General features: G+C 44.5%; 1 protein-coding gene across 9 annotated transcripts in view; it reads left to right on the forward strand.

Moving 5' to 3' along the window:
• Window positions 1-16,405, forward strand: part of fam184ab (family with sequence similarity 184 member Ab) — a 214,841-nt gene that overhangs the window by 114,445 nt on the left and 83,991 nt on the right. For all 9 annotated transcript variants that reach the window (XM_080192543.1, XM_080192542.1, XM_080192545.1 and 6 more), the window contains one exon: window positions 7,120-7,270. In XM_080192543.1, coding sequence (XP_080048669.1) covers window positions 7,120-7,270 — 151 coding nt within the window. The remainder of the gene's footprint in view (window positions 1-7,119; window positions 7,271-16,405) is intronic.

The following is a 16,405-nucleotide window of genomic DNA, read 5'->3' on the forward strand; positions in this document are numbered from 1 at the left end:
TCACATAGGGTCCCATTGCCTGGTACAATGGGATGGCGGAGTGTGTTGGCTTTATGTATCTTTGGGAGGTATGTAGAGATCTCCAACGTGGGGAGTATGTGGGATGAGAGCAAGAAGGGTGCTCTGAAGTCTGGATCAAAGATCTTGATCAGTCTGTTGAGTTGACGGATGTGTTCTTTGGTCGGATCTGTGGGCAACCGTCTGTAGTGTTCCTGGTTGTTCAGTTGTCGGTGCACTTGTTTGCAGTAATCCATTCTCTTCAGTCTGATGGTAGCCCCTCCTTTGCTGGTTTGATGACAATGTTGCGGTTGGTCTTGAGAGCGCGGATGGCGTTGCACTGTGCTTCGGGGCTATCTTGTGAGTGGACTAATGAATCTGGCATTGACACACCTCCTGATGGCTTGGACAAACATGTCAAGTCGAGGGCAGCGGCCTTCCAGAGGAGTCCAATTCGACTCTTTCCTCTTCGGTTGCTGCACTACGGACCCCTCTGTCGGCTGTTCCGGTTCATTGGCTGTCTCATTGTGTTCACTGTTAGCCTCTTAGGGTTTGTGGAAGAACTCCCGCAGCCTCATTCGCCTGATGAATTCCTCTGTTTCCGCTGCGAGACTCATGGGGTCCATTTTAGAGGTGGTGCAGAAATTGAGCCCTTGGCTGAGAACTTTGATTTCACCTGGTTGCAGTGTGTAGTCTGACAAGTTGACAATGACTTCCCTGCAGTGGTACTGTTTTCTACTGTGGTGCTGGGGAGGCTTGGTTGCTGCTGGTGATGATGCCGAGTTTCTCAAGTTTCCTATTCTTGGTGTGCATGTAGATAGCGTAATTCCGTTGTCTCATCTGCTTGGCAATATTTCGAAGCTGGTCTGCCTCCTGAGTGCAAGTTGAGAATATAGACTCTATCTTGGTTTGTAGGTTGCGGCGTTTGCTGTAGAGCTGGTGGTATGATTGAGGAGTGTGAGAGAGGTGTGACGGCAAAGTCTCTCAGCGTATTCTGTGTTATAGGTTGACCTGACTGGGTTTGTGATCCATAGTCCTTTCGGTATCTTGTCTACTTTCTTGCATCTTTGTGAAGATTTGATGTCTGTGTCGAAATGCACGATCTTCTTGGAGATCCTCTCCATTTGGAGCTGGCAGTTTACAGTGTCAATGGTAACCATGATGTAGAGTTGCCGGCGTTGGACTGGGATAAGCACTGTAAGAAGTCTCACAGCACCAGATTAAAGTTGAACAGGTTTATTTTGCAGCAGTAGCTTTCGGAGTCTCAAGCTCCTTCATCAGGTGACTGAGGACTTCTGTTCACAGGGCATATAAAGACACAAACTCAATTTACAAGATAATGGTTGGAATGCGAGTCTTTTACAGGTAATCAAGTTTTAAAGGTACAGACAGTGTGAGTAGAGAGAGGGCCAAGCACAGGTTAAAGAGATGTATATTGTCTCTAGCCAGGACAATTAGTGAGATTTTGCAAGGCCAGGCAAGTCATGGGGGTTACAGATAGTGTGACATGAACGTTGTCATGCATGTGGAACTTGGCTATCAGTTTATGTTCAGCGATTCTGCGTTGTCGTGTGTCGTGAAGGCCACCTTGGAGAACGCTTACTTGAAGATCAGAGGCTGAAGTGTTCGCCGACTGGAAGGGAACAGTCCTGCCTGGTATTGTTGAGCGGTGTTTATTCGTTTGTTGTTGTAGCGTCTTCATGGTCTCCCCAGTGTACCGTGCCTCGGGACATCCTTTCCTGCAGCGCATCAGGTAGACAACATTGGCCAAGTCTCAAGAGTATGTACTGTGTACCTAGTGGACGGTGTTCTCATGTGAGATGATGGCATCTGTGTCGATGATCCAGCATGTCTTGCAAAGGTTGCTGTGACAGGGTTGTGTGGTGTCGTGGTCACTGTTCTCCTGAAGGCTGGGTAGTTTGCTGCGGACAGTGGTCTGTTTGAGGTTGCGCGGCGGTTTGAAGGCAAGAAGTGGGGGTGTGGGGATAGCCTTGGCAAGCTGTTCGTCATTATCGATGACATGTTGAAGGCTCCTGAGAAGATGCCTAGCTTCTCTGCTCCGGGGAAGTACTAGATGACAAAGGGTACTCTGTCTGCCGTGTCCCTTGTTTGTCTTCTGAGGAGGTCAGTGTGGTGTATTGCTGTGGCACGTCAGAACTGTTGATTGATGAGTCGAGCACCATTTCCTGTTCTTATGAGGGCGCCTTTCAGTGCCTGTAGGTGTCTGTTGCGATCCTCCTTGTCTGATCAGATCTTGTGTATATGGAGGGCTTGTCTGTAAGAGAATAGCAGTGGAAGGTTACTTTTCTAACTGGAGGTCTGTGACAGGCAGTGCTCCACAACGATCAGTGCTGGGCCTCTGTTGTTTGTAATATATATAAGTGATTTGGAGGAAAACGTAGGTGATCTGATTGATAAATTTGCAGATATTACAAAAACTGGGGGACTAGCGGATGGTGAGGAGGATTCAGCAGGATATTAATCAGCTGGAGACCTGTGCTGACAGATGGCAGATGGAATTTAACCCAGACAAATGTGAGGTAATGCAATTTGGAAGGGGTGCTGCAGAAGGAAAGTATACAGTAAATGCTAGAGCCCTTAGAAATATTAGTATACAGAAGGATCTAGGCGTGCAGATCCACAGTTCCCTGAAGGTAGCAACTTGGACAGACAAGGTGGTCAAGAAGGCATATAGCATGCTGGCCTTCATCAGTCGGGGCATTGAATATAGGAATCGGAAAATCATGTTACAACTATATAAGACTTTGGTTAGGCCACATTTTGACATATTGTGTACGATTCTGATCGCCACACAGGATATTGCTGCGCGGGAGAGGGTGCAGAAGAGATTTACCAGGATGTTCCCTGGTGTGGAGGATATGGACAATGAAGAAAAATTGAACAAACTTGGATGTTTTCATTGGAGAGTTGGAGGGTGAGGTGGGGATCTGAGAGAGATTTACAAGATTATGACAGGCTTGGATAGAGTCTTTCTCCTTGGGCCAAAAGGTCAATTGCTTGGGGCATAGATTGAAAGTGAGAGGGGGAAGTTTAAAAGAGATATAAGAGGCAAATTTTTCAGACAGAGGGTGGTGAATGCCTGGAACTTGCTGCTGAAGGTGGTGGTGGAAGCTGATTCTGTAACAATGTTCAAGAGGCATCTGGATGGGTAGATGCATAGGCAGTGAATGGAGGGATATGGACCACATAGAGGCATGAAAATATTGGCTTAGAGAGGCATCTGTGTCAGCAGAAACGTGGTTGACTGAAGGGCCTGTTCCTGTGCTGTTCTTTGTTCTTTAAAATGCTAGCAGGCCCAGAGTCTTTAAAGCAGATTCTATGGATTTCTTGACAACCCACCCAAATATTTATAGTATTTTGAGCCAACCAGTCTCACAGAAGCAGAAGCTTTGTCATTCTCACGAGGATTTCCAAACACCACATCTGAAGATCCTGGGTGAGACAAGCTCCCCGCCAATGGTTTCTTCAGGTCCCACCAAATCAACAGAAATTTAAATTTCTCATCTTGGCATTCTCTTGGAACATCACTCACTCTCGGCTGGCTTCCTACTCCTGCTCGTATTTCTTATGTTTCAATCTTGTCTTCCGAGCTTCCTGTCTTGTGGATTGCTCAATCTTCACCTAGCACAATTTCAGATCTTTGGCCTGTTTAGTGGTGTCCAAAATTAGTGAAGTCAAGTAAGATTACATTTTCTATTTTATGGCTAAGTATTCAAAACATCAAAATTTGAAATAGTTATTTTTTTAATCTGCGTGGAATTGAGTTCCCACACATGGTAATTCTTCTAGTCATTTAATAGAACCTAGAGTTACGTCAGTTGCTCGGGTAAGGCAGATCCCAGAGTGGTGGATTGGGACAGATGTTTGAAAACTTTGATAGAACAAGCAATGGACAGAGGGAAAGTAGAACAGGAATGGGTCAAGCTCATAAAGTGTGTGTTATCTAGGGCTTATCATTGCACAACTACCGAGATTTATGTAGACTTATAGGTGAATATGATAATAAATATATGTTCTCTGCACATATATTACACCTTACAGTTCAAAACTGACACCAGAACTTAAAAGCAGCCAATCAGGGTGCAAACAGTAATTCCATGAGTTCAATCATTTGGCAGAATGAAGAAACTTCAGTTCTACCACTGAACAAAATAAACATTGGGCTAGATGTTCATCTGTGCTATTTTGTTTGGGTTATAGGATTTGTGATTTATAATCTGCCTGTACCCATTATAGTAGAGTTAGGCAGAATGCAAACTTGGTGCAAACTTCTTATTTACCTGATTGTTCACGTTGGCCTGAGTGGGGTCCACACTGCTGGTTGTCTGAGTGCTCAGTTGCGGGCTGAGCAACATGTCCAGCTCTTCTAAAGGACATTTGGTTTCTCTCCAAATTTACTGGAACCAGAAAATCCTGCTCTGAGTGCAAAATTTAGACATATAGCATTGCGAGAGAAGGCACTGGCCTTGCAAGTGGAGCACACTGTGCCTCCAGCTGCTCCTGCACAGCATTACATTTGATTTGGTTTGATTTATTATTGTCACATGTATTAGCATACAGTGAAAAGTATTGTTTCTTACGCAATATAAATACAAAGCATACCGTTCATAGGGAAGGAAACAGAGTGTTCAGAATGTAGTGTTACAGTCAAAGTAGGGTGTGGAAAACGATCAACTTAGTGCAAGATAAGTCCATTCAAAAGTCTGACAGCAGCAGGGAGGAAGCTGTTCTTGAGTTATTTGGTACGTAACTCAGACTTTTGTATCTTTTTCCCAACGGAAAAAGGTGGAAGAGAGAATATCCAGCCTGCGTGGGGTCCTTAATTATGCTGGCTGCTTTGCTGAGGCAGCGGGAAGTGTAGAAAGAGTCAGTGGATGGGAGGCTGGTTTGCATGATGGATTGGGCTACATTCACAACCTTTTGTAGTTCCTTGCGGTCTTGGGCAGAGCAGGAGCCATACCAAGCTGTGATACAGCCAGAAAGAATGCTTTCCATGAAGCATCTGTAAAAGTTGGTGAGAGTCGTAGTAACATGCCAAATTTCCTTAGTATTCTGAGGAAGTAGAGGCATTGGTGGTCTTTCTTAACTATAGTGTCAGCATAGGGGGGCCAGGACAGGTTGTTGGTGATCTGGACACCTAAAAACTTGAAGCTCTCGACCTTTTCTACTTCATCCCCATTGATGTAGACAGATGTTCTCCTTTATGCTTCCTGAAGTCGATGACAATCTCCTTCGTTTTGTTGACATTAAGGGAGAGATTATTGCTGCTGCACCGGTTCACCAGATTCTCTATCTCATTGCTGTACCCTGTCTTGTCATTGTTTGAGATCTGACCCATTACAGTGATGTTGTCAGCAAACTTGAAAATCGAATTGGAGGGGAATTTGGCCACACGGTCATAGATGTATAAGGAATGTAGTAGGAGGCTGAAAACACAGCCTTGTGGGGCACCAGTGTTGAGGATAATTGAGGAGGAAATGTTGTTGCCTATCCTCACTGATTGTGGCCTGTGAGTTCGGAAGTTTAGGACCCAGTTGCAGAGGGAGGTGCCAAGGTCCAGGCCGCGGAGTTTGGAGATGAGTTTCGTGGGAATAATGGTGTTGAAGGCTGAGCTGTAGTCACTAAATAGGAGTCTGACATTGGTGTCCTTGTTGTCTAGGTGCTCTAGGGTTGAGCGCAGGGCCAGGGAAATGACGTCTGCTGTGGACCTGTTGTGGCAAGAGGGAAACTGTAATGGATCCAGGTGGTTGATTCGTGTCATGACTAGCCTTTCGAAGCACTTCATAATGATGGATGTCAGGCATTCTATATGCAGTTAAGGAAAAACAGAATAACTTTTGCTATTTCAGGAAATGTACATTATATGGAGCATTTTGGGAAATTTTGTGGTTAGTTCCTGGATTTGGCAGAAGGTGTTGCTGCATCCTTATAGGGAAGGCAGAGGATTTTGTGACCTGCCAACAGAAAGGCTGCATGGGTGTGCGGGCAGCTGCTACAGTGTCTCTGGGTCTGCAGGAAGATGCACCAGATAGGGGGAGCTCTTTGTGTTGCCTTCTGTCAAGTTTGATCTAGATTCCTCCATGCTGCTTGTCAGTGGTATGAAGCTCATCAATGCTCTTATTATGCTGCCCCACAGAGTTCTGAATTAAAGTGCCCCAAGGATCTGATCTTGGTTCTAGCCTATTTCTGACTTACATGTTCCCCCTTGGCAACATTATCTGGAAGCACAGCATAAGTCTTCATATGCACAGATGACACCAAGTTCTCAACTAATCTTATACTGGATAAGCAAAAAATCCCTCCAATTACATATTGGGAAGACAAGCCATTGCTTTTGGTCCCCACTTAAAACTTTGTTCGATAGCTACCGATTCCATCCCCCTTCAAGGCAACAGTCTGGAATTAAAGTCCTGATGTCCAATTTGACCCCAGGGTGAGCTTCCAGTTACAATTTTGAACCATCACTATTTCCACCTCCATAATACCATCTAACTTTATCCAGGTCTCAATTTATCTGCTGCTTTAACCCTTATTTGTATCTCTGTTACCTCTAGACTTGACTATTCAAATGTACTCTTAGCTATTCTCCCACATTCTGCCCTCTAGAAACTTGAGGTCATTCAAAATTCTGCTGCCCTTGTCTAAACTCACAACGAGTCCCACCACTATCACAATCACTATCTTAGTGACAGTGATAGTGAGCACTATCTCTCTTGGCTTGCTAACCTCTAGCTTCTGGTCAAGCAATGTGTTGCTCTTCAAATTGTCATCTTTGTTTTCAAATACTTCCATTGCTTCGCCCCTCCCTATCTCTAGTTTCCTTCAGTATCTTAAATTGACTTTGTACAAACCTTTGACGAGTCACTGAGTTTCGTAACATGTTATAATTGGTGTACACAATGGAAGAATTTCAGGAAAGGAATGTTAGCATTTACTTGGGGTAAACCAGAAATCTTTTCTTAACTTTTCCTTTTATTGAATCACTAATCTGATGATTTGAGGAAATTCACTACCTAAATGTTTCTGTTTTTATATGTACAAATAAACCTTACCACCCTGTTTGTATTTTATATTACTGAAGTAAAATATTTATCATCTTAGGGAGGAACATGATAAACTGTTTGACAAGTTAGAAAGACAGCATGAAGATGAGAAACGAGCTGCTCTTGCTCAACTATCGCATCAGAAGGACCAAGAAAATAATGCAGAGAAAGAAGGTTGGCAGAAAAAGGTTGAAGATCTTCTGAATCAGGTAACTGGATCTTCTCAGTTTGATATAATTTTTATAACACTAGTATCTAAATAGCAATTTATTCTTTGCCTCCTTCCTTCATCTAATACCTGACTTTAATAGTAAAGTAGACTGATAAGTACAACCAGAAAGAAACTTCATTTCTTCAAAACTGTTGGGTGTTTTTATTTTGGATGGATGTTTCCCCTTATGGGTGGGGCTTAAGACCAGAGGACATAGTGGAATTTGTTTCCTCAGCTGATTTTTTTTTAATCACCTTAAGTTTCCTGTGATCAGAATAAAGAAGTGCCAGTTTAAAACTGTGAGGAGTAGGAATTTCTTCTCTGAAAATTGAAAGCCTTCCAAACTCCTTGCCACAGAGAGCTGTAGGGCAGGGTCATTGTGTATATTTAAGGCTGAAATAGATAGATTTTTGATCAGTCAGGAAATCAGAGGTTATGGGGAAAGGGCAAGAAAGTGGACATAAGGAATGTTGGATCAACCATGATCCTATTGAATGGTGAAGCAGGCTCGAGAGGCTGAACAGCCTACTCCTGTTCCTCTTTCCCATGGTATTATGGTAGCAAGTCATACTTTGTGACATCCTTGCCCTTGAGCACGGATGGGCAGCCTATATTCTTTTATAGAATGAAATTTTAAAATTCCTAACAAGGGCATCTCTAACTACTCCTGAGAAAGCAAGACTACTGCAGCTGATTTGGTGAAGGTGCTTCAGCAAGATAGATAGTTTAAGTATGGAGCTTCAGGATTTTGACCCAGTGATGATGAAAGAATTGTGATATATTTCCAAGTCAGGATGGTGTGTAACTTGGAGGTAATAATGTTCCCATGTGGCTGCTGGTAGAGTTTGTGGGTTTCAGATATTTTTGAAGAAGTCTTTGTGTGTTGTTGCAGCACATTTTCCAATTGGTAAGCACTCCTTTGGCTGTCTGCTGGTGGATAGGGTGTTGAACAAGTGCGTTGCTTTATCCTGGATGTTGATGAACTTCTTCATCTACAGGAGCACATAATTATAATGGTGCATTAAGTAGGCATTTGGCCCATCATGTCTGTGTCGGCATTACGACTTTGTGACATTCTCCTGCCTTTTCCCTATAACTCTATACGCTATTTCTAATATTCTCTTTGTTCAATTGAATTTGCCTCCACCACACAAGCAGAAAGCCTGGAATCAGGAAGGTCATAAAATAGTCTCCACTTCCTTGATGAGTGCAGCTCCAACAACACTGTGATTCTGTAAATGATGAGAAAACCACTGAGTTGTTTTGTGTTTTTTATTACATTTTATTTCAGAATTAATAATGCAATTCTGATGTACTTTCATTTTTGTTAAATATAATTCTGTTTTAATTCAAGATTTGATTCACTATCTAATGTAGTATTCATGAAATATTTCAATATATGGAATGTAAAGATATGAGAAAATTTAAATGCAGTAAAGCCATTTTAGCTCAACTAACCTGCCGAATTATTCAATTCTTGTTACTGCTTAAGTTCATTTCAGTAATCTTTTTGTATAACTTATTCCACAAAAATGTTTCTGACGAATAATGTTACTGCACCTTCATGAAATTTAATCTTATGTGTAAGATAGGTGTAGACCTATTTTTCTCTTCTGCCAAATCAGCTTTCTTTGGGTCATAAGAACATGAGAAAGGTTAAACCACGGTGTAGACCTATTTTTCTCTTCTGCCAAATCAACTTTCTTTGGGTCATAAGAACATAAGTTCTTATGAGTTTCACTGAGTTTCCTTGAGTTTCATTGTTGAAACTCAAGGCAATAATCCAGGGAATAATTTTGCACTGCTCAACTGAATCTAAATAAAAATATGCTGAAGTCTCAAGCCTGATTTTCAGTGCGAGAATTTCAGAACTCTAGCAGATCCATTCACACCACAAAATAATAATACTCCTACAGAAATGGCAGTGGTTCCATTTGACTCTTTGCTTTGGCATTCCCCATTTTGCAGTCTCATTCTTGTCAGGTTGAACCTGTCTGTTTTCTTTTTTAAACCTTTTACTTATTTTACCTTTGTCAAACAACATCTACAATCTATAAGTATTACATTTGCTTAACCAGTTTAGGAATTGTAATTTTGTGAAAATTACTCCTACATTTTCATTGAACTGAGTCAAATACATATCTATCAATGGCAGAGTATGCAATGATGATTTCAATTTGAGTTACGAGAAGAGCATCTTCTGAGTGTTTTAATTGTATAACAAAATAAAAAGTAATGAAACTTATTTCCTTAGGTGACTTTTTTTTAATCATCTTTAAACTTCCTGTGATCTACAACAGATTAACCATCTTCAGGTATAACCATCTTTGACTACTTCTTCGGAAGGGTATAACTGCACAGTGTACAAATACTGAAGAGACCTCTGCATTTAGCAACACCTGGGCAACATTCTGGTTTGGGCGGTTAAGTGACATGTAACATTTGTGCCTTACAAATGACAGGCAATGACCAGATTCAACAAGAGAAAATCTGGCCTTCTCCTTTGACTATCAGTGAGCAGCAATACAATGCTGAAGCTCTCATCATCATTCTGGGATGGGGAAAGCAGGGGGAGGTTAACATTTGCTGGAAATTTAAGTAGACCAGTTTAAATACTGTTTACAAGACCAGGTTAGGGACTAGTAATTCTGCAGAAAGTAATTCACTTCATTGCTCCCTAAAGACTGTCCACCATTGAAAGGCATAAGTCAGGAGTGTGATGGAGTATTCAGTACTTGTCGTTTGTCCATCGTCATCGATGAGGACTTTGACATCATTAGTCATTTTGAGGCTGGTTGCAGTGTGACCGAAGATGACTGATCAGGCCAATTCGGGCGCGGGATATCGTGGCACATATTGGACAGACATGTGTAGACACCGTAGTTGTTGCACTGGTGGCTCTGGACTTGCGCAGCTCGCGCTTAAGTTGTGCTTCAGCAATATACCTTGCTTCGTGACCTTGACAGCTCTTGTGGATGAGGCAGTGCCAGGTAGGACGGTTTTGTGCTAGCATTTCCCAGGTGGTCGTGTCAATGTCAATGCAACTTCAGGGAGGCTTTGAGTGTGTCTTTGAAACATAAGAACATAAGAACATAAGAAATAGGAGCAGGAGTAGGCCATCTAGCCCTTCGAGCCTGCCCCGCCATTCAATAAGATCATGGCTGATCTGTTGTGGCTCAGTTCCACTTTCCCGCCCTCTCCCCATAACCCTTAATCCCCTCTCTTATCAAGAACCCATCAACCCGCTTCTTAAAAATATTTAGCGAGGCAGCCTCCACCACTTCAACGGGCAGAGAATTCCAGAGATTCACCACCCTTTGAGTGAAGAAGTTCCTCCTCAACTCCGTTCTAAACCGCCTCCCCTTTATCTTGAGGCTGTGCCCCCTAGTCCTACTGTCTTTTTTGAGCGGGAAGAGTCTCTCCACCTCTATCCTATCCATCCCATTCATCATCTTATACGTCTCAATGAGATCTCCCCTCATTCTTCTAAACTCTAACAAGTACAAGCCTAGTTTATTCAGCCTCTCCTCATAGCTCAATCCCCTCAACTCCGGTATCATCCTAGTAAACCTCCTCTGCACTCCCTCCAGGGCCAAAATATCCTTGCGCAGGTGCGGCGCCCAAAACTGCACACAGTACTCCAGCTGCGGCCTCACCAATGCCCTATACAGCTGCAGCAAGACCTCCCTACTTTTATATTCAATCCCCCTCGCTATGAAGGCCAGCATCCCATTTGCCTTCCTGACCACCTGCTGCACCTGCAAGCTGGGTTTTTGCGACTCATGCACAAGGACCCCGAGGTCCCTCTGCACCGTCGCCTGCTGCAGTTTTTCGCCACGTAAGTAATAGTCCTTCCTACCATTCTTCCTACCAAAGTGGACCACCTCACACTTGCCAACATTAAATTCCATTTGCCATTTCCTGGCCCATTCGCCCAGCCTATCTAGATCCTTCTGCAGACTCTCCACACCCTCCGCACAATTTGCCTTTCCCCCAATCTTGGTGTCATCAGCAAATTTCGACACCCTGCACTTGGTTCCCTCCTCCAGATCATCTATATAAATGGTAAATAGCTGAGGCCCCAGCACCGACCCCTGGGGCACCCCACTAGTCACCAACCGCCAATCCGAATAGCACCCATTGACCCCCACTCTCTGCCTCCTATTTGACAACCAATCCTCTATCCACGCTAACACCCTACCCCCAACTCCATGTCCCCTGACCTTCTGCAATAACCTCTTGTGAGGTACCTTGTCAAACGCCTTCTGAAAATCCAGAAAGACCACATCCACCGGCTGTCCTCTATCCACTGCCCTAGACACATCCTCATAGAACTCCAGTAAATTTGTCAGACACGACTTCCCTTTAATGAAACCGTGTTGCGTCCGCCCTATCAAGCAATTCCCTTCAAGATGCCTCGCAATTTCCTCCTTAATGACGGATTCTAACATTTTACCTACCACAGACGTTAAACTAACCGGCCTATAATTCCCCGCCTTTTGCCTGGCACCCTTCTTAAACAACGGCGTAACATTAGCCGTTTTCCAATCTTCCGGCACTTCCCCGGAATCCAGCGACGTCTGGAAAATAACCACCAAGGCATCCACTATCACCACCGCCATTTCTTTCAGAACCCTCGGATGCATTCCATCCGGTCCTGGGGACTTGTCCACAATCAGCCCCTCCAGTCTGTCGAGCACCACCTCTCTAGTAACAGTAATGTCATTAAGACCCTCCATTCCTACCACCTTTCCATCGCTAACACCCGGCAAATTATTCACGTCCTCCTCCGTGAAGACAGAAACAAAAAAGTTATTCAAGACCTTAGCCATATCCCCATCCCCTACCACTAGGTCCCCTTTCTCATCCTCTAAAGGACCAACGTTCACCCTAGCCAGCCTCTTCCTTTTTATATATTTATAAAAACTCTTGCTATCCTTTTTTATATTAAGTGCTAGCCCAGCCTCATAGCTTCTCCTACCCTCCTTTATCAACTTCTTTGTCAATCTTTGTTGACATTTAAACCTTTCCCAATCCTCTTCTCGCCCACTACTCTTAGCTACTCTAAATTCCTCCGCTTTTAATTTAACACTTTCCTTCACCTCCTTCGTTATCCACGGCTTATTACCTCTCTTCCTACTGCCCTTTTTAACCATCGGAATAAATTTCTGCTGAGCACCAAGAAAGATCTCCTTAAAGATCCTCCACTGCTCCTCAGCAGACCTACCTTCCAACGCACTCCCCCAGTCCACATTCGCCAATTCTTCTCTCATCCTACCATACTCCCCTCTATTCAAACAAAGGACACGTGTCCGGGAACCCACTTTCTCCTCCTCCATCTGCACCAGAAACTCCACCATACAATGATCACTCTCTCCAAGAGGATCCTTCACCGCAAGGTCCCTAATTCTACCCGCCTCATTACATAGCACCAGATCCAAGATAGCTCGCTCCCTCGTCGGCTCCAACACACACTGTTCAAGGAAATTATCTCGGCAGCATTCCAAGAACTCCTCCTCGAGCCCACCTCGTCCAACATGGGTCGACCAATCAATATGCAGATTGAAATCTCCCATAACTACTGCCGTCCCATTCCTGCACGCCGCACTTATTTGCGTGTTAACAGCCCGCCCCACCTCCAGATCATTATTCGGGGGCCTATAGACGACACCCACCAGCGTCTTCCTCCCTTTGCTGTTCCTAATCTCCACCCACAACGATTCCACGTTCTGCTCTTTGGCTCCGATATCATCCCTTGCTACCACCTTGATACTATCCTTAATCAGCAGAGCTACGCCACCCCCTCTTTCCTCCTGCCTATCCTTCCTAAACACTTGATAGCCCTGTACATTCATCTCCCAGTCCCTGTCACCTTGCAGCCACGTCTCTGTAATGGCCACCAGATCGTATCCATTTGTGTCAATCTGCGCCACCAGCTCATCCACTTTATTCCGAATGCTTCGTGCATTCAGATAAAGCGCCTTCATCCCAGCCTTCACCTGGACCCTATTTGCCGTAACGCCACCAATTGGGACATCCTCGGCCTCTTCCCTTACCTGTACCCTATCCTTAACTTTAGACCTCGTAGCGTCACCTACCCTCGCACCCTCCCCCCCCCTAATTAGTTTAAAGCCCTGTCTACAGTCCTCTTTACTCGATTCGCCAACACTCTGGTCCCAGCACGATTCAGACCAACCCCATCCCGCCCGAACAAGTCCCACCTACCCCAATACTGGTGCCAATGCCCCATAAATTCGAACCCATTCCTCCCACACCAATCCCTGAGCCACCCATTCACTTCCTTTATCCTGTCAATCCTACGCCCGTCTGCACTCAGTTCAGGCAGTAGCCCAGAGACGACCACCTTGTCGGTTCTACTTTTTAATTCCATTCCCAGCTTCTCATACTCCCTCCCCAGATCCTCAGTCCGCACTTTGCCTACGTCGCCGGCACCCACATGTACTACAACGACCGGGTTCTCACCCTCCCACTCCAGGTTCCTCTGCAGCCCAGCTGCGACATCCTGTACCCGAGCACCAGGCAGACAACACACCCTTCTGTGCACTTTGTCATTGTGACAAAGGACAGTGTCAATACTCTTCACCCCACTATCTCCAATCACTACTACGTTCCTTTTCCCCTTCTCTTTGCCTATGTCCTGCTGCATCACTGTACCGTGTGCAGTTTGCTCACCAACCTCACCTGCCTCGTCCTCTTCCAGAGTGGAAGCAAGAACCTCAAACCTGTTATGCAGATTAAGAGGCTGAGGCCTCCGCTCCTCACCCCCCTTCCTCCTCCTCCCAGCAGCCCCCTTTTGTCCCTGACCCTTAGATTTAGCCAGTCTAGGGGCACCCTCTCTCCCCCTGATGAGCCTCAGTGTCTGTAGCTCAGAGGCCAGCTCATCCACCTTGAGCTGGAGCTCCTCCAGCAACCTGCACTTACTGCAGACATGGTCACTGGGAAGGACCCTGGGGTCCACCAGTTCCCACATCATACAGAAACCACACATCACATGCCCCTCCATTATTCACTGTAATTTTTTATGGGGAAAAAAATTTTTTTCCTTGTTTCTTGCTGTAGCAGTTTTGAAAAAATTTTTTTTTCCTTTTTTTCAAACAAACTCACCTGGCCTTTTTTCTTTCAAGCCCTTTTTGATATTAAGCCCTATTAACTCACTCTGCTTCCCACTCACTCCGCTGCCCGCTCAGACGCTGCCCACTGTCTACACCAGGCCTCCTTTTTAAACCTGGCGCTGATTTAAAGCAGGCTGGTCCACAAATGCCTTTTCACCACACCCTCAGAATTCTTAAAGCAGTAAATACAATAAATAAATGCTTTAAACAGTTCTACAAAGAGTAAAGTGCTTTAAACTTATTTTAAACAGGTTTTTAACAGGTAAAATCTTAGCTCTCTCTCTCTCTCAGCTCCAGCAAACAATGGAAGGCTTCACCGTGTGGCCCCTTGATAATTCGTTTCTTCTGCCCTCCATGCGAGCATTTTCCAGCAGAGAGTTCCCCAAAAAGGAGCTGCTTGGGTATGCACTCATCTGACATACGGATGACCTGCCCTCCGGATCTGCGCTCTCATCAGCAGTGTGTGCACTGATGGTAGACTTGCTCTAGAGAGAACTTCAGTGTCTGGTTACTTTGTCTTGTCATTGGATGCGTAATATTCTGCGAAGACAGTACTTACCTGTATGAGTACAGCTTTTAACACTTAGGATGCTCAATACCATCAAGGACAATCCACTTGATGAGCAGCGTCTTTGCCACCATTTTACAGTGACAACAGTCTGTATCATCCACAAGTGCAGTGCAGTAACTAGGACATGCTTCTTTAATGGCACCTTCCAAACCTGTGACCTCTACTGTCTAGAAGAACAAGGGAGAAGATGCATAGAAACACCACCATCACCATGGCAACTTTTCCTCCAAGCCACCAACTATCCTGACTTGGAGCTGTATTGCCATTTCTTCATTGTCTCTGGGTCAAAATCCTAGAACTTCCTTCCTGACAGCACTGTGGGTCATTAGATGGATGGCAGCAGTTCAAGAAGGTGGCAAAATGCCTTCTCCTCAAGAGCAGTTAAGAATGGAGAAAAAGTGCTGGCATTGCCAGAAATGCCCATATCCAATGATTGAAAGAAAACATTAAATATGAAAGAAACCACACTAAAATGTTTCTTTCAGAATTCTCAAATACTCATCAGCATTCATATGTTCAAAAATCATTTGGCTTCAAAAAACCCAGTACAAAATAAGTTTGAATGAATGGCTGCATCTTACACTGACCCTAAGACTTAGGACGTAGGAGCAGAATCAGGCCATTCGGCCCATTGAGTCTATTCTACCATTCAGTGAGATCACGACTGATCTAATTTGATAATCCTTAACTCTACTTTCTTGCCTTAGCTCCATAACTTTTGATTCTCTTACTGATTAAAAATCTGTCAATCTCAGCCTTGAACGTACTTAATCTCAGCCTCTACAGCCGTCTGTGGTATAAAAAATTCCACAGATTCACTACCCGTTGAGTGAAGAACGTCCTACTTATCTCTGTCTTAAATGGCAACCCCATGCTCTAAGGTTATGCCTTCTGGTCTTACACTTCCCCACAAGGGGAAGTAACCTCTCAGCAACTACCTTATTAAGCCCCTGAGAATCTCAATATGGTTGCCACTCCTACTTCTAACTGTAATAAGAACAGGCCCAACCAATTCCACCTCCCCTCATAAGGAAATCCCTCCATACCTAGGATCAACTTTGTGAACCTTCTCAGGACTGCCTCCAATGCCAGTGTAACTTTCCTTAGCCGGCTTCTCGACTTGTCCAGAATAAATTGCATAAAATGCAGGATGTCTGGTGGAGCGCCAAGGCAGACGAAATACAGGGATTGACAGTAACGACTTGAAATGGTTCTACGAAGCCCTCAGCGCTCTTTATGGACCTCAGTCTCCTGGGAGTTTCCTCCTCCTGAGTACAGATGGCACAATTCTCATTACAGAGAGGGCTTAGATCCTGCAGAGCTGGGCTGAACACTTTGAAGCAGTTCTCAACCAACCGTCATCTATTAACGATAAGGCAATAGACAGGATTCCCCGGGCTGATATTAACAGCACCATGGATGACCCACC

The sequence above is a fragment of the Carcharhinus amblyrhynchos genome, chromosome 7 (assembly GCF_965287045.1).
Source record: "Carcharhinus amblyrhynchos chromosome 7, sCarAmb.v2.hapA, whole genome shotgun sequence".
In the NCBI taxonomy this organism is placed as follows: domain Eukaryota; kingdom Metazoa; phylum Chordata; class Chondrichthyes; order Carcharhiniformes; family Carcharhinidae; genus Carcharhinus; species Carcharhinus amblyrhynchos.